This window comes from Onychostoma macrolepis, chromosome 07, assembly GCF_012432095.1.
Source record: "Onychostoma macrolepis isolate SWU-2019 chromosome 07, ASM1243209v1, whole genome shotgun sequence".
In the NCBI taxonomy this organism is placed as follows: domain Eukaryota; kingdom Metazoa; phylum Chordata; class Actinopteri; order Cypriniformes; family Cyprinidae; genus Onychostoma; species Onychostoma macrolepis.
Window position 1 is genome coordinate 5,019,349 of NC_081161.1, and position 19,620 is coordinate 5,038,968.

The following is a 19,620-nucleotide window of genomic DNA, read 5'->3' on the forward strand; positions in this document are numbered from 1 at the left end:
TAGAACACTTGGCATATTTAAGTTTCAGTTGTTTTTCTTGAATTGTCCATTACAATGCGCATAAAACAAACTATTGCCAGAACTACCTGCGACGGAAGGAATCTGCTGGAGCACTGAAAATGTTGGACTGGCCCCTCAAAGTCTGGACCTCAAACCAATCGAGCAAATTTGGGGCGAGTTGGAAAATAAACTGGACAGATCTTTTGTACATTAAAAGGAAATCCTTTGGCTTGAGATGCAGAAGGCATGGTAGAACATTAGTGTTGAAGTTCTCAGGAAATATATTGACGCTATGCCAGAGAGATGTGTAATTGTTACAAAAAGTGGGCATACCAAATATTAAAGTTAAAAGTGGATAAAAACAGTAGGCTACGACTCACTTCATCTGATATAGCTCAGAGCAGCCATCTGCATGTTTCATGAACATAATGAAATGAAATCATGTTTTGGAGGCATAAAACAAAAAAAGGTCAATATTTTCAGATCTGTCAGGTGTTCTAACAATTTTGCCCACCACTGTAACTCTTTTCCTCAATGTTTTGGTCATGAAAACTGAAGAAGCAGCTGATAAACAGTGGGCTTTCAGCTCGCAAAAGTGGGCGGTCATCATTGGTCGAGCTGCGTTTTGTTTTGACTGTCTACAAACCGCGTGTTTTGGTTTTCTCTAGGCTATATCTATGTTGCCTATACATGAACTGTTGACACTGTACACCTCGTCACCTGCTTCTCCCCGGCGTTTGAGGGAGGAAGAAAATCCGTCGTGAGCGCATTGCACACTATCTTTCAGCCGTTATGACTCTCCAGAGCAGCCAAGCCGATGATGTTGCTCCGTTTGCGATGCCTCGATGTATGGAAGCATTGCTTGAGAGTATAAATCGTGCGCAAGGGAGAGGGGTGGGGGTGCTAAATGTGACACGACATCCAATGAGCTCGAGATGAAGAAGCCAGTCCCCACTCAGTCAGCCGGCGTATATATACACGCCATGAAACAGTATTTGAGCTCACAGCAGCCCCCTCGCATGCACGCTCCTGACTGGGAGCATTCGAGTAAAGAAAACGCCTCAGGCTATATAGATTCAACGCATTCTGTGAACCACCACAGCCCTCACAACTTATCGACCGTGTTCTCATATAACCAACCCATTTATCCTGTCTTTATTTACATTATTTTCCGTCCGCATTGCTCGGAGATGAACGATACCGCCGCAGATTTGCTTAATAAAGAGGCCTAGAGCATCTGTTTACTTCGGTGAACGAAAGTAATTAGGATTAAAAGCTTTTCTTAAGCGCACCAATATAATTACATTTGATATGGCGAATGAGAAAGCTGTTCGCAAGAAAAATAAATAAAATAATAATAATAGCATATCTGATGGATGCACTGATGGGTAAAAAGTCCCGTCAGAGTCGTAAATTATCTCTCTGACTGCACTGACCCCTGTTAGTATGGTATCTAAACAGACATTATTTATGTTTGTTTGTTTGTTTGTTTTTTCTACAGATGAGCTAACTAGTTTACATTGTGTAAGTTCATTCCGAATAGTAACAATCCAGGTTATTTCCACGATTCCTAAATAAAATAGCCTACTAAACAAACCAATAAACAAGGCGGGGACTAAATTCATTGAGCACTTTCATTATTAATCGGTTTTAATTGGCATACTTATTTTCACAGGTTTGAACTAGATGAGACAGCAAACCCAGCTGAAGTTTCACGTTTTAGTCCAGTTCTTTGTTTATTTCGAGTCTGACATAACGAAAGAAATCATTCCCGTTGTCAGTAGCCTCTCCAAATGATTCACAATGTTTTGAAACTACAACAACCGGTGTTATTCGGGAATCGAACTGCGCTGGGCGCGCGTTCAATATTTGATTCACTAAAAAGAACCGGCTCACAAGAGTCATTCGATCGGGAATCGAACTGCATTGGTCACTGTATGTAGCGCTGTATATTCAGTAGCGGTGCTGTGGCGTAGCAGATCATTTTAACACGGAATCTCGTCCCTGTCGGTGGAAGAATGCACGTTCAATGCAACCAAAAGTCATGAGACCCATTCGGTTCCGGTAATATTTATAAAAACAGCACGGGTTCTTGGTTCCCAACCCTAGCCGCTACTAGAGGCATGTTGAGAGGAGCGAGTGGTTTTATAGTTGGGGAAGATTTACTATGCGCGTGCCAAACTCCGCCTTCCTTACAGCACGTCATTGGCGAGTAACAGCTAAGGGGAGTCACTCCCCTGCCTACTTTTAATAGCTTTGTCATGTGATGGAAAGCAGTTGTAAGACAGGTGCCCTCGGTTCATTGTCAGTGAGGGGCGCGAGGGAACGAGTGGATTTTCTCTTTTGCCCGTGATTTCTTTTTTATTTTTTCGTACCGTCATTCAGTGGCTGGATGGCGTGGGACAGGTGTAATCAGGATTCGGTGTGGAGAGAACTAGAGGTGAGAACTGATGTGCAACTTATTTTTCCAGGGCTGAAGCACATTTTTTTTTTTTTTTTTTTTTGAGGAGACGGATCGCAGGAAACGTCCAAGACTGGCTTCGCTCGTAGTTCCCGTTATGTGAAGTCGACCGATCCTGTAAGATGCGCGGAAGACACGGAAGCTCTGAATGCACGGGAATACACCGGGTTGTGATAAAGTCTAATTTGTTGGCAGAAATTGTATGTGCAGTGATTTATCTGGTGATAGCGTGCGGCTTTTCTCAAGCTGTGTCGGAGTTGAACAGTGACAGTCTACTTAGGATGTCTTGTCGTGGGAAATTGCGTTGACATGCCCGTGGATGGAGTGCGCTCGCTCGCTGTAACGCAGGTGATGATGAGACAGGTATCTGCTTCAGTGAGAGCCTAGTGCCACTGCCGATGTGCTGGAATTACTAATATGTTCTCGCGTCAGGTATTGTACATTGAAACTTTCCTATTAGAGCACAGAGACAGTCTCGGAGAAGGCTATTTGCATGCATGCGGAGCGCTTGCTGGATTTATTATTGGACAATGTACGTGCTGTAAAGCAAAGAAAAGCTGCTGAACCTCGTTTACTTTATATTTATCAAGACCTCACCGCAAGGTTAAGCGTTGCTCCAATGCAATACACCAATAACGACTGCATAGCTGTGCATGACGTTTATCTTTATTGCGAAATCATTGCAATTCGGGACATTTTAGGTTTGTTTAAACGCGTTTGAAATGTTCGCTTGGCGAAATGTAAGATATGGAAAATAACGTCGCACTTTTATTATTATCATAGCCTGCACTATCTATCTATCTATATCATCTAGTCGCGTCGTGGTTCATTGCAGTTTTGACCATTTCAGATATTCATAAAGCAGTGTTTCCAGCATGCTTAGCTGAAACTTTTACTCACTATATAGAAATATATCGCTGTATAGGCACCTGTCTATGTTGCAAGGTATGCACGTTGTGTTATTGTTATATTCATTTTCAAAGGTTAGTTTAGCGTCTCAGTCGGAGCATAAATCCATCTAAACACAATCAGCAAATTGCTGCTCGGTTCCAATTCTAATCATATCATTTCCAGGTGCCCACAAGTAGCTATGTTCTCTCTCTCTATCTCTCTCTCTCTCTGCGTGTGCTCGTGATTTTGAGAGGAAAAGGGAGAAGGCTTTCAACAACATGCCGAGGCAGAAGCATTTTATGCATGTGATTTTATGATTTGCTCACCATTGGATGTAACCGCTTTGCCGCCGTCTATAAATCTGTGACAGCGGAACGACAGGATTTGTGTCATAAATAGATCTAAACTAAATCAGACACCGGTGATCAAGTTTGACGTGCGAGATTCTTCGGCACAAACTGTGTCGTGCTGCCATCGAGCGAAGTCTCGCTTTTTTATTTTGATTACTTGTTGTGACATTTATGTCAGTAGTAGGCTACCGAGAAAAGAGCAGCGTAATAGGATTTGGGATCGGTATCGGTGGTAACGCGCGCTGACGGTAACATTTCGTACAATATTTGTACAAAATAAACATTTTACTGTTCTATGTATCGCTTTTTCACAAAATGCATCACTCTACAGCACCCTCCGCCGTTTGTCAAAACTCTATACACCTGTGCGCACAGTCTCTCCGCGAGCTGCTGTTGGTTTTGCTTCCACTTCGCCTCTATTTTACTCACAGTATACTCAGTGATATGAAGTACAGTATCTGACCAACCAGAGGGCGTGGCTGTGGCGCTCTTCCCCACGACGGCCCGCCCCTCCCCTCCTTCAGCCAATCACAGAATTGTTTGTTTTCTCGTTGGTTATGTTGTTGTGGTTTCCAAAATGCAGCTAATACTATGTGCACAGCTGAAGAATATGCAATTTTGTTAGATTTAAGTTCACTTCATTTGGTTGTTAGTATGTTTAATTTCTAACAATGCATCCTAAATGAATACTAAATTTAGCAGTGAAAGGAGTAGCTTTTGCATGCTAGGCACACAGATCTCAATTATGTAGTAAAGTTACACTCCCTATAAACAAATAGAGGAAGAGTTATTGGTTACATCAGTCACACACTGTGCAAATGGACAGGTGCAGAGATTTGAGATATGTTGCATTCTGTGGAACAATTTGTCAAAGTTTTGCCTATAAAGACAGCTGAATTGATAGAATTAAATGTGGAAAGTGTTTAATTTCTATAGTTGTTTTATGGAAATATAATGCTTTGACCTGACAAAGCATAATTTCCCAAGTTTTACTTATGATTAGATTTTTTAAAAATGAAAAGCAATGGGGGGGGGGACTTTGTTTAAAAAAAAAAAAAAAAAAAAAGCAGTGGAAAATAAATAGATTTGAGATGTTTGCCTTATTCTGCCTTTTTTTCAGTAAATCAGTGGCTTTTTTAATCTTACATTTGATTTTCTTTGTCATTATTAGAGTGGGCAGGCCTTTTGTTTGCATTAAATAAATGGGTTTGCAAGCTTTTTCCATTAACGTTTATATAGAGAGTGCTGTCCATATACAAGGTGTTGTGAAACCTGACCAACATTAAATTGTTAACGGTTGATCCCACTGTTAACAGTTGATATTGTTTGTGTTTGAGATCACATACAGTAGATGATGCAAAGTAAATGGTAACAAATGGTAAAACATGCTGAATTCCATTTGATCAGTTCTACTATCAAAACTAAATTGAATAGTTATGATGCCATTTATGGCATTTCTTCACAAACACTGAATGAAGATGTCTAACATCTTGGCAAATATGTGCTCAACCATCTCCTCTCTCTTTCAGTGTGCTGCCTTGGTTGGTGAAGACCAGCCCCTTTGCCCTGACCTGCCTGAGCTTGACCTCTCTGAGCTGGATGTCAGTGACCTTGATGCAGATAGTTTTCTGGGAGGACTCAAGTGGTACAGCGACCAATCAGAAATCATTTCCAGTCAGTATGGCAATGAAGCATCGAACCTGTTTGAGGTAAAGAAGGTCATGCAATGTTTTCTTATCTGATTGTGCATGCTTGTATATTGTAAAATTTTATTGCACAAATATGGAATTCATGAAATTGAATATGAAATTTTATTGCATGAATATGGAATTCTTCACAAGCTGGAATAGTCAGTCAGTGCAATTTATTAGTTAATAACAGAGCTTTACTCTTTGGGAATGAGCATTTATCCATGCTGTCTGATAATTATGGTGAGGTATTATGATAAGCACCCAACCTTTGTCCAATACTTAAGGTCAGTGTTTGTACCTTTTTTTTACAATCTTGGGCTGGAATTTATGGCTGTTTGTTTGCACTTTCTTCCCGATGTTCCCAAGTAATGGTCAGTAATAATACAGAGCAACAGTGTCTGCTCACTTTTTCAGCAGCCTTGGTTCCGGAAGTATTTTTCCCCTTCGTTTTTTCCAAAGGGATTTAAAAAAAAAAAGTATTAAAGAGTTATCAACATTAAACCAAACGACCAGTGAATCACAACATTACAAACGTCGTACTTGGAAATCAGACAAACACTTTATGTGCACTTTATGGCTTTAATGAGGAAAAAAAAAAAAAATACAATCCCATAAATCATTGCGAATGACAATAAAAAACAACTAAAAAAAATTAAGAAATACAAAACTATTAAACAATATTTTACATTTATTGAAAATGATACATATTTTGCATACACAAATTGAAGTAGTTTGAGAGCATAAGTAAACTGACTCTATATCATTCACTGGTGCAGTTTTCTGATTGGTGGAGATTTCTCTGCAGAAACATGAGTATTTTTTTTTTAACTTGGAATTTTGCTGTTAAACACTATCAGTTTAAAAATAAGTTGAAATAATGCTGACTGAGGCTTCAACAGAAGCATATGTCATCGATCAGAAGCCTCGTAACTCACAGTAGGTCTTTCTTTAATGGCTTTTAATCATCGTTTAATATCAATTCCACAATGGAGAAAATTTAATGGCATTTTTACTTCTACACTCGCAGAAATAAAGGTACAAAAGCTGTCACTGGGGCGGTACCTTTTCAAAAGGTACATGTTTGTACCTAAAAGGTCAATTTTGGTACCTTAAAGATACATATTAGTACTTAAAGTGTACATATTTGAACTTAATAGGTACAAAAGTGCACCTTTTGAAAAGGTACCGCCCCAGTGACAGCTTTTGTACCTTTATTTCTGAGAGTGTACACTCTGGTGGTAATGGTACCGTTTCCCAGTGGACAACTCAGTCAAATCTGATTCATTGAACTCTATTGAACTCACCAGTGCTGTTCTAGTTAATTATACAACTAGTCTGCATCCTCACCTTGATCTAGTGGGTCCACTTTTAACCAGCTTGTTCCTGCCCGGGGTTGTCATGTTGAAAAAGGGAAGAGGTAAAACTTTAAACCTGTTGCACTCGCACTTCTTCGTCACTGACAGAGAAAGCAAAGTCCAGAGGAAAAGAAATGAGGCGGCTGAAACTAAGCAGCCCTGGCCCTGGCTAGTTCATTACGTCTTATCTGGGCAGATAGAGAAGAGAAATGATAATGCCACATTTCTCTGAGTGCTGGCAAATATAGTGCAGGGTCTGTCGCATGATTTGGGGGTTTGTGTCATGGTGTGATAGGGAATTCTTGAAGGACTGTCTGAAACACTTACCTAGCCCGTGTGGTGGGAGAATGATTTTATAGGGCCCGCAATTACGAGTGGCAAAAATAACACTTTGTGTGGGTGAATGTTAATTAACATGGCAATTATTTACATGCATTACTGCTCATGTGATGGAAGCGTATTTGAAATTCTTATAGATATAGAATATTTCAGACTGTTTTTGTAGACCCCGATTTAAAATTTGAGTTTAAGCACAATGTGCGAAAGAAGCTGATCCTAGTTCAGTGAAATGGGACATGAGGTGTCAATAGTGATGAATGTGTGTATTGTATGCATTTCCAATACTGGCCTATGTGGGTCAGTGCAGTGCCCAAGAGCAGAGTGAAGACAGGTTAATGAATGGCCAGCTCTTGTGTAAAGCTAGTTGGCAGGACTTTTTCTTCCTCCCGTTGCACTCATTCAAACCCCTGGCAATGTTTTCTTAACCTGTCTGACTGCAGTATAGTTAATGGGTGGCCTGGCGAGTCCTGTGATGTCACACAACAAGCAGGCCACACACGGACGCAGAGACTCAACCCGCCTGCTATTTAGGGTCTGGCCATTTTAATAGCTTTTTTTTTTAACAGTTTTGCCTTAGATATTTTTAATTTCATTTTTTGATTTGTATTTATACATCATAAAAAGCAGTAAAAACCCGTATTTAACCATTTAAAGCCTGCTCTTACATTATATATATATATATATATATATATATATATATATTTAAATGTAAAGTTTATTGAATCATTAGACAAAATATAAAAAAATAATAATTTGCATCTTTTGTTGAGTATCATGTTTGATACATTGCTTTTATTGCTCATATTGTATGATATAGTGAGAATATGAAATTCATACTCAAGGATGAAAAACACCTCCATTTTATTCAGATACCCAAACTGATCAAAACATATGCAATTTGGTGGATATTCTGACGTTTATATGGTCAAAAAGCAAAATGAAATTCTGATAGCTTGTTAGGCTAAATCAAAGAGATCTCTATAACAGTAAAACAGACTACTTACATAAAATGCATATAAATAATAATTTGTAATAATATGTCTTAGTGAGATATTTAATGCTTAGTTTTATATTCAAATGTCTGTAGTTCCAAAACATATAATGCAATGCAATAAAATGATGACTGAGAGATGTATAAACAAATAAACGTTCTATTATGTAAGGGTAATCAAGTAAATCAAAGTGTTGATATTAAAATATTACTGACAGTATGAAAATGATCACTATGTTTACTCAATAAAAATCATTAATGATTTCACAGCACGTGAGCTACAACCTGAAGATAGACTTTTTAGAATTATACTTTACAAAGTTGCTAAAAACTGTATGAACTATCAATCAGACAACAGAAGGCATGTAACAGATTGCGTACAGAAGGGTTTCAGCAAAGTTTTGATCATACTGATAATTTAGAGGCCTTAGAAATTTACATATGACATATGAAACAGGCTTAACATGCAAAAAAAAAAAACAGAAAATTACAGCTACAAAAGCATCATCAAATAGGCTTAGATATATTCGGATATGCACAGCAGACATGCGGCTTTAACACACGTGACATGAAATAATGAATCATAATCGTGAAAAAAGCTTCATGTCTTACGCTTTCCTGACATTTTGTACATGATGTTCCATTATTGCAGGGCCGTGTGGGGCAAGCCGGCAGGCAGATGAGAGTGAGCGATAGCGTCGGGCAGGGAAACGCAGCCTAGAGATTTCGTGTGACGTGACGGCTTATGCCTTTCAGTGGCAGTTCAGCCCTAGTTATCAAGCCCATCTCAGGGGCTAAAATGGATCTCTGGAGGTGGGGGCCGACAGGCAGCTTGCTCTGCCCCAGGGAGAGGGCCTGACAGCGCGGTCAGCCTGTCACCGGCAGCCCCTCTCTTGGGAACAGGGCCGTGGGGAGGTTAGAAGCACTCAGACATGTAAAACCATGTTTTGAGTCAAATAGATTTGCTCTTTTAGGCACTGGTTGAAAGTGTAGGGCTGTTACATTTGTATTGAGCTGCTTGTATTCCCTAAATGTAACATTTACTTCTCATGCATAGTGATAAATGTTAAGCAGCGCACAAGTTTTGTCTTTTTTTTTCCACAAAATTCAAAAGCAAAATCAAGTGAGATAGCACTTTATAGGATATTTACAGACTATTAAAAAGACAATCCCTGGGAGATGCTTTAGTATCAGGCTGCTGTGACAAATATTGTAGCTATTGTGCTTGCATATAAAGTACTATGGTGATACAGTGATGGTAGCGGATCATTATTTTAAGAGAGAGAGAAACAGAGTTTGCACTCTAGGAGGGAAAAAACACCTCAATTTTATTCAGAGGCCCAAACTGAGCAAAAATATATAATTTAGTGAAGATGTTGACATTTATATGGCGGAAAAGTGATGAATAGCTTGTGAATCAATGAGATTTTTTATAACAGTATAGCAGACTACTTACATTAAATGCATATAAATATCAGTTGTCACTCTGTCTCCTAATAATGTCTTGGTAAGATGATATTTAAATGCCTATAGTTTTGTGGTCAAAGCTCTGTAGTTTCAAAAAATATAGTCTGCAATGTAATTCAATGATGATTGACAGATGTACAAATAAACATTCCTATGCATTAGTTTTATTTAACTCTGGCTCATTGGGAAAAATATGCCTGTAGCACCATATATGCAAAATGATATTATGTTGCTTGTTTTGTGACACTCGTCTTTGACTCGTAGAAGCAAGCTTGTGTTTCAGGGTGCAATGCAGTGCAAGGCTGTACCAGGTGAGCAACCAAGCAAGTTTACTATGTCAGAAATGCAAAATTCAAAATGCATTAGTTTACATATCATGCACTATGTTGAAAGTGTTTTGAGGTCATAACATAATAGTGTGCAAGGAATTGCATAAAAATAAGTCTTTTTAACCTATAATCTGCCACGTAATCATTATTTGTGTAAAAAAAGAATAAAAGTTGTTGGTGTTTTACTGCCACTAGTGTTCATTTCTGAAGGAAACTGATAGGTGCATTTTTGGAGTTTCACATGCATTTCCAATGAGCCTATGCTGTTCCCATTACTGATAATACATAGAATAAAAAAATATATATTATTTCTATTAATTCATACAACACACTTCAAAGTATGCCATGGTCTAAAGCATTGCAGTTTTGTGCAGTGCAGAATAGTGAATGAGCAAAAATAGCAAAATTGAAGAGAAAACCAAGAATTTGCACTTAGGCATTAAGTTGGCTTGATTAGCAAGTAAAATGGTGTTGTTATATAAAGACAGTCTGTAAAAAATGTGTAGTTGTTTGCAGAAGAACTGATCAAGTCTTAGTAATTCGTTCACTGTAATTCTGCCCAAAACTCCAGCAATCCTGTGACTAAAACATGTTATAGGGCTTGTTTTAAGCAGAGGTCTAGTCCTAGATGTAATCCTGGTCGCTCTCTCATTTGATAAACAGGTAAACAGGTGACTTGAGTGTATCATGCTGTCTTTTTGGATGGCATTTAGCTCTGAATCCAGGCTAGAGTTCTCGCTGTTCTCTCCATTGCATGGACGATGTGTGGAATGGAACACTCCCGGACTCCAAGTGATTGCCGCAGCCTTTTATTTTAAGGGTACTTGACACCTAGTCAAAATAACTCCCTGTTAAAAACTGTACTGTATTAGGTCATCCAAGGCTGTTCGGTCGGGTCGTGTGATGTTTATATCCAAACACGAAACTATGCTGCCAGTGAGTGTTTGGAATTACAACTTGTTCGTGGGGTGAAAGCACTGGCTGTGCTTTGTAAGGTGAGTGCAGTTACCGATGACCGGTCAAAACTTTGACCAGACTCTGACCTAGCTATTGGAGATGAGCCAAAGTGTGTATTTGTAGGTGTGTTTGTTTGGAGGCTCGGATGTCTAAGTGTGAAAGCGAGATTAAGTGCGGAAATAAATCAGACGCACACCCAAGTACACACATTCACACTTACACATAAACACATCCATATAAACAGGCCCTATTTGTTTTTGGCTCGCTTGCTAGTAATTTGTAAATCTACAAACAGAAACCCAGATCAAATCGTCCAAATCTACTGTAGGTCTACGTCTCTCAGAAGACAGAAAAACGCTCATAAGCACATCTACGCCGAGACACACGCACATGGTGTTAACGGTGACTGCTGATGGCTTCGCATTTTTAATTTGCAAATTTATGCTGACATTTGAAAACACACCATCAGTTTAGCTGCACAAGTTCAGCTGGGCCAAGCATATTATCATTTTGTGCTGTATAATGTGATTTCCTCAAGTGAACACTTACACGCACTTGCACACGCACACAAACGCACACACACACACACACACACACACACACACACGCTCGACATTTTGACTTATCTCCTGGTCGTGCCTCTCGAAGCGCAAACGGTTTGAATGTTGTCATGTGTCAAAAGCATCACTAAAGCTGCTGCTGTCATTTTTTGGCAAGTGTTATTTATCACTATTATAGTATTCATTAATAATTTGAATTAGCTTTTATTTGGATATTTTTAGTTTTCATTTTTCACTTATTATATAAGTACATGACTACACTTATTATATATTCTTTTAAACTTTAAATTATTTTTTATTTCCATTTTAGTAGTTTTAGAACTTAGATCTGTGTATTTAAATTAGCTGTCAAGACAACATTTCTAGTTTTAGGGTTTTTTTTTTTTTTGCCCACTGTAGGTGAATAATTAGTAGAATAACAAAGTGCATTAAACATTAAATGAGACTTTGTGCTACAAACCAGTATTTATGATTAATATAAAATAACATAATGACCAGTTTCTATAATTTATAATGAGTTAATTATATTTTTAAATCTAATATTATTATATTATTTCAGTTTTACTTTCAATTACCAAAAATTAACTTTTTTTTTTAGTTACAACTTAGTTTAAATACTTAGTATTACACTGTAAAAAGTAATAAGTTGACTTAACTTAAAAAAATTGAGAAAACCCATTGCCTTAAATTTTTTAAGTAAATGATCATTTAAAAAATAAGTTAAGTGAATTGTCAAGTTCACTTAACTTTTTTTTTATTTTTTATTTTTTATTATTTACTTAATAATTTTAAGGCAACAGGTTTCCTCAATTGTTGAAAGTTAAGTCAACTTATCACTTTTTACAGTGTAGTATTTGTTGAGATTACAAACACTGGTTTTGTAATTTTTTTTATGGTTTTCATGGTATTTAGTCACCTAAAATCTAAATTATTTAGATTAGATTAGATTAGAGTCTCTTGTTTTGCGGTGAATCTAAATGGTGTAGTGCATTTCCTTTGTTATATATCTCATTTAGCATTATTTGAAGGTACAATCATTATAAATATTTTATTTTATTATTTTATTTCAGTTTTTTTTTTAAGTTACTAAAAACTGCAGTTTCTTTCAGTATTAATATTTCAATTTAATTTCGACTCTATTTCAGTTACCAAAAAAAAAAAAAAAAAAAATGATGAAGTAGTTTTAGAATTAGTTAAGAATAACAACATCCATTAATGTTTTTTTGGTTACACTTTATTTAAAGCTTTTATGTATAATGCATTATAAAGGGTTGTTAAAGGGTATAATGCATTATAATTATTTATAATGTGCATTGTAATACATTATATCTTGCCTTAAATAATATAAAATGCATAGTGTAACAATTAATTGATAAATGTATGCGTTTACAATTATTCATGAGATTGTACAATGCATTATAAGGTGCATTACAAGGCATAATTAATGCATTAAATCTACTTTTATAATGCATTATACAGAAAGGCTCTAAGTAAAGTGTTACCTGTTTTTCTTAATAATTGGTGTATTATGTTTACTCGCCTGACAGCTAAATGTAGTTATTCTGTTGCTTCAGAGTGAACCTGAATGCTTTAATAAATTTGCATGGTTATATCTCTCATTTTGCTTTAGCTGGAGATGTTATCATTATTAATATTTTAATTTAATGTCAGCTTTTTTTTTTTTTTTTTTTGTAGTTTAAGTATTGGCTAAGAATAACAACACTGGTTTTGTCATTTTTGTATGATGTTTAGTCACCTGACAACTAAATTCATTAGCTGTTCTGCTGCTTCAGAGTGAATTTCCTTGGTTGTATCTCTCATGTTGCATGAGCTGCAGGTATATTTAGCTGTATGTCATGGCTCCATCCTGCTCCCAGAGGATCTCCTTCCTGCAGAGTTTAGATCCAACCTCCTCCAACACACCTGCCTGGAGGGTTACAGTAATCCTGACGACCTTGATTAGCTGGTTATGGTGTGTTTAATTAGGGTTGGAGCTGAGCGCTGCAGGATGTTGGCCCTCCAGGAACAGGACTGGACACCTAGGTAGTAAATAGGTGGTATTTTGAGTAGTGGCATTGGTGCCAGGCTTGTTTCGTCACACATTTGAAGTATGTTTCTCATATATAACGCATCAAAAAGAGTTGGGCAATTTCGCAGCCGTACCAGGGTGAACTCTTAGTTGCAATAGTCTGGAAATGTGACAGAGCCCTGTCATCAATAAGGAGCCTCTGAAGTTTTGGCGGTGAAGCTTGTCAAACAACCGTAGAGAGAGTCTGAAATCCAGCGGGCATAAGCAAATATATTCACTTTGCAACGAAGGGAGGGGAAAAAAGCAGGAGTGTGAGGAGGAGGGAAAGAAGAGGAAGGGTAACATCACTTGCAGCTGGAAAATAGTCCCCGCAGGGCATGTTTGGAGAAGCACAAGTTAACATAAAGCTTGTTGCTCGGCTTGCTTGCGTTCTCTTGAATTTTACTTATTTCTCAGGCTCTGGTTTCCTGTCCTGTATTCATTTCAATGCTTCTGTCATCTTTCTCTGTCCACAAAGCCATTTTTTTTTTTTTTTTTTCATGCTTGCTTTCCTATCCCTTGCTGTCTAAAGTGGTAGTTGCATGTGAGATCTTTCTTCGGGGCCTGTAGCCTCAGCTGATCTTGATTCTTAGCCACCTGATGCTCATCACAGAACCAATTTAACACCCCACACACCCCTGCGGGGGAGAGAGAATGGGGGGAATTTGTTACCAAGGGAATTCAAAGTCTGTGTGTGCAAGCGAAAAACAAGGAAAGAGTTTTTTGTTTTTTTCTTTCTTAAATTACACTGTTATTGTGCCTGTTATTGGTATTTATTGACATAACATACCTTGTTTGTTAATATTAGTATTGCATGCATTAAATTTCAGCAACCCAAAATATTTGACCAGTTTTGGAGGGACAAAATTATTGTCCGAAACAGTGAAGTTTGGTAAATGCTTCTCCGATGGCACATTTTTACTATGTCAGCCTCTGTTTCATGCATAATTTTATGTCAATCATTCTGTCAGTTTTGAATTTATCTCTGGAAGGCCATTCATTGTTCGTAGCTCATTAGTCAACTAGAACAAAATACATACATTTGCTTAATTGAATATTAGTTTTCAGTTTCAATTTTTGGGCTAAATGAAAACCTTAATTCAGTGTTTCTGTGAAGAAAATAAATAAACATTTCAGTACATCACTAAATATTATCATAAATATCATTAGTGGCCTTTTATTTAAACACCAAAAGCAAATTATGTAGACGAAACACTTCCAAGGCATTCACGTGGAAAGATAAAAAGCCTTTAATGTGCTGGGCTTAAATCATTACAAATAGTTAAAAGTAGATCTATGTGTTTCGGCCCAAAGCCTTCTTCAGGACACACAGCAATTGCTCAAACAGGTGTTCTTAAACTAGTTTTAATTACTGAATCATCCAAGACAGCTGGTTAATATGTATTTATACATATAACAATGCAAATATCAAATTATACATCATCAGTAGTACAAATTACAAAAATGGCAAAAAATCAGTTTCTTCATTAACTCCTGGGGACTTATGCTGCCTTCAAGTGCTATCGGAAATTTCCTATTTCCCACTTATGAAGTCGTGATTATGAGCTTGTCGTATTCAAGTGCTTTAATGTTGGAAAGAATAAAATGTAGCATCCCATTGGTTGACAATCATATAAACATTCACCGCGCTATACATGCAGTTCGCTGACAATTCTGGAATTTCGGTCAAATACATGCTTATTTCACTGCTTATAAAACACACAATATGCTTTGCATGATCGTTCATATCTAGCCTATAAATACACTACTTTAGCGACAAGACAAAGGGATGTAGTTGTAGTGAGAACAGCATTGACAGCAGCAATGGTTGTTCCCTCCACCATGTTTAAAGTTTATGACCCGCCCAACTCTGGTATCAAAATTATTTCCGAATTTCCCAGTAGTAAATACGACTTGAGAGGCCGTTCACGTCCAATTTCCGATTAGGAAACTCGTATTTCCGATAGCACGTGAAGGCAGCATTAGTCTCCCGGAGCATATGGATCCAAAAAGTCTCTCTTTGTAGAAGCTGTTTCTGTCTATTTCCACCTCTTATTGAACAAGGGATAGATTCAATTCCAATCACTTTAAGAGAACTCTCAGTGACATGGCCCACCTCATTATAATGCCTTGCCATAGGACACGCCATAAGGGGTGGAAATAGACAGAAACCGCTTCTACAAAGAGAGACTTTTTGGATCCATGTGCTCCGGGCGACTAAGTCCCCAGGAGTTAATGAAGAAATTTATTTTTTTACCATTTTTGTAATTTGTACTACTGATGATGTATAATTTGATATTTGCACTGTTATATGTATAAAAGTTTTTTTTTTTTTTGTTTGTTTTTTGGACTAAGATACTAGTCTTAGCCACACCTACATATTAACCAGCTGTCTTGGATGATTCAGTAATTAACACTAGTTTAAGAACACCTGTTTGAGCAATTGATGTGTGTCCTGAAACGCGTAGATCTACTTTTAACTAGTTGTAATGATTTAAGGCCAGCACATTAAAGGTTTTTTATCTTACCACGTGAGTGCCTTGGAAGTATTTCATCTGCATAATTTGATCTTTACCTCCACCATACCCAATGAGCACCAGTGGCTTTATAAAGACACCCATGTAGCACTGCTTCTGTTTCCTGACCAAAAGCAAAATTTCAGCAATTATATTTGGGTAACTAACCCTTCACCGGGAACTTGATTAAGAGGCGATCTGACCGATCATAACGCCAAATCTGCCCTTTTGTCCGACAAACAAACCAGACAGGAGAGGAGAGAACGTCGGTGGACTTGAACTTGAAAAATGTGGGTGGGGGGTCTTTGCGAGGGTTAACTGAGTAATTTAACTCAGTATATTGTTCAGGGTGTCTTGTTTACAGGTGATAAACCAGCTGTAGTGAAGTTTTTCAGCAACAAACAACCTCGCCATATTTTAGCTGATTAAGTTTTGTGTACATAAGTGTGTACATACTACTAACATGTTTACGTCTTGTAGCTTATCTGTGTTATCCACGAAATAGATGCTGACAGTCAAAGTCTTAAAATCTAGCTAACTTAATGATGTCCGCCCCTTTAAAACTATTTTGGCAAAACCTAAAATCACATTTTTGGCAGTTTTGTGCAAATATTTTTGGTTCCCGAAATTTCTCTGCATCACTAGCTAAAATGTGTTTCCTGTGATCGTTTGTAATCACAGGATTAACGACTGCATATATCACTTACTGCATCTCATATATGTTGCAAATGTATGTTGATAACGTGCAAAAAACACAGACAATTCAGCACACATTTCCTCTCTGAATATATCTCGCCACAGACTTGCTCAGTTATTTTAGTCGAGTATGAAATTAACCTTGTTTTAGCGCAATGCTTGATTGACAGCCGAGTAGGCAGCCTTTTACTGTTGTCTGCAGCATATGAGGACAAATTAGCATTTACACTACAAACACAATGTGGTCACGTGCATTTCTCGATGCCATGATATTCTCTGAAGTACCATGTAAATATCTTGGTACATGAAGTACCAAAAAGTATTATCTGATTCTGCACTGTAGCCACAATAATTCCGGCTGTCATCTTTATGTTGTAGATAATTCTTTACCAAGACTTTATATCTTGCTTACAAATCTTATCTAATTCCTTCAAGCCACCTGTATGAATTACCTTAAGCTTTGATCTTAACACATCTCCCATTTTGTGTGTGTGTGTGTGTGTGTGTGTGTGTGTGTGTGTGTGTGCGTGTGTGTTTGTGTGGCATGCTGGTACTGTTCAAATGGCTGTAACAAGGTTTAGCTTCCTTTGCTCTGGGACACACTGTGTTCTGCCAGTTCAGTGTCAGCTGACAGCCGCTACCCAGAATTGAAGCACCACAGGTGGTGTCACACATGAGACCGTTTTTCCATGTCTGAGGGCAAGTTACAAATGGGGTTTTCCTTGGACATAGTGGACATCCCCTTAAATCATGTTTTATGAGCCTGGCTTAGACGGCTTGTGCTGGAAGTCACACTGATCTGGTGCCAAATTTCATCTGGGTCATAATAAATATCCTACATGGACAGTACAACCAGTACAACTCGAGGATTTAATGATTGCTTACATCATGCTTATATGTTCATGCTTTGAACACAAGCTTCGCATTATTGACTGCATGGATGTGTTCAAGCATCCAAACGCACACATGCACACAGTCGGTACAGTAATATTCACGTTTTGTAACGTGTCACCAGTTGTAAGTGCGGGATAACCATTGTGGGCTATTTTTAGTCTGGGACGTTAATCTCTTCTAAGAGCCTTTCAGGGCCTGTCTCTTTCTAACCTGGCCGGAAACGCTAAGCCAATAAGCCCCAGGCGTCTGGCTCAACTCTAGGCCGGGAGAGAAAGTGAGTCCCGGTACAGGCGATTCCTGGATTATTTAATACTTCAGCATGGCAGGGAGGGGGAGTTTGGATCTCTGAATTCCAGGAACGCTGGTTCTTTTAGGGCTTATGCACTGCAGGGTACAGAGTGTTTCGGATGTAGCTTAGTGGCGTCACGCTGCACAATTTTACGGAGGGGGTAAATTAACAAACAAAATGCTAAATTTTTGCAGTGGTGAATGAGCCGATTGGTTGCATTGCAGGAGATAAAATTGATACATGCTCAGACTTGCATGAGCATTTTTAATAGCTCTGTCTGCCAGGTAAAATGAAACGATGTAACATATATTCCCAAAGTTTTGATTGAGGATCAGTTTTCCAGTTGCAGACAGTCTCATTCCTCCTTCCATCTGTAGTTCATCCCACAACATTTCCATGATATTTATCATAAATAAAAAAGTGTGAACATATGTTGAGTGTGATATCCTTGTCACTCTTTGTGTTTCAGTGGTAAAAAGATGTTGTTAAGTGCTGTAAAAATGCGTTTTTTTATATCAGTTTCTGCCTTTAAGTGAAGAGGTGCGTTGCAAATGCAAATTTAGTTTTAGTTTGGGTTGGCATTTTAATTTTTAGCCCAGGCCAAGCCAGACCTTGTAAAGGTTTAGGCCTACATGCATGCATAAACACAGTGCCTCCATAAGTGTGAGCATTAATCCTTATCATTTATTCATTTCTAATTATATGCATTACAGTAATTTGCAATTACTTTACAACACCAGCAATATTTTTTTTTTCTTTTTGATTACATAATCATGACAATATAAACACGTAACATCCAGGCAAGCCCCTTTTGCAGCTGTGATGCCTGACTAATGGATTAAACTTGATCCAGATTTCTTTCTTTCTTTTTTTTTTTTTTTGTAGATTATTGGGTCATCACACCTTATACCTTTACTGATTAATTAAGCTTATACTGAATGTGTGCGTGTGTAGAGACTCTGAAATTGCTATTGAATTTCACAAGTAACACTTTGAATAAAACCTGAAATTAGCTTGAAAGCTTGAAGTAGCAAGTCTAAAACAGTGTATTCTTGCAAAACATACTTCAAAGATATAATTTGATTTATAACCAACAGAACCAACAGAGAAGTTTAGAAATTATGCATGAATACCTCTAGCATTTTTTCTAGGTTCTGGATCTTATATATGCATGCATAGTTTGTGTTGCAAAGTCATCAAAAATAAATAAATAAAAAATAGATACAGCTGACATTGTTTAAAATACAACATCTAGCATGTTTCCAGACTTTACATGCATATATACCAACAGACTGGAAAAGGAGAAGAAAAAAGCTGAATGGGCATTTGAAACATAATGGGAATAATCGTCTCACAAAGTCAAGGTCTGGTAGATCTTCCCTCACCTACAGGAGATGGAAGTCAAGGTAAAAGATAATGCATTTAGTTAGTAATCAGCAAATAGCTTTTATCCATTGGGGTGAGAGCGTTGCAGTGGGGTCTGATAAGATCATTTGCTTTCAGGTGTTTTGCTGGCTACTGTACTCAGCATTGAGTGTAAATTGAATAGCATGACCTTTTGCAGTTGAATCAAATTGACTGCATTTCCACACACATTTGGTGGTTTCAATTACCATACATTTTTTTTCTTATATTGGAGTCTGTAACCTCACTCGTTCCTCATGGATACTTATACGAGAGCAGGTGTTCGTGATAAAACACACACGCATGTAGTCATGCAGTATGTAAGCGCTTTTTTGCCCTCTGCTTTTATACAAACGTATGCC

General features: G+C 37.7%; 1 protein-coding gene across 11 annotated transcripts in view; it reads left to right on the plus strand.

Annotated features, from left to right (window-relative positions):
• The first annotated feature begins 2,253 nt into the window (after nucleotides 1-2,253).
• Nucleotides 2,254-19,620, plus strand: part of ppargc1a (peroxisome proliferator-activated receptor gamma, coactivator 1 alpha) — a 42,202-nt gene continuing 24,835 nt past the window's right edge. For 2 of the 11 annotated variants that reach the window (XM_058781087.1, XM_058781091.1), the window contains exons 1-2: nucleotides 2,254-2,440; nucleotides 5,232-5,411. In XM_058781087.1, coding sequence (XP_058637070.1) covers nucleotides 2,393-2,440; nucleotides 5,232-5,411 — 228 coding nt within the window. In that variant the 5' untranslated portion in view covers nucleotides 2,254-2,392. The other 9 variants (XM_058781093.1, XM_058781095.1, XM_058781084.1 and 6 more) reach the window with 7 other exon arrangements.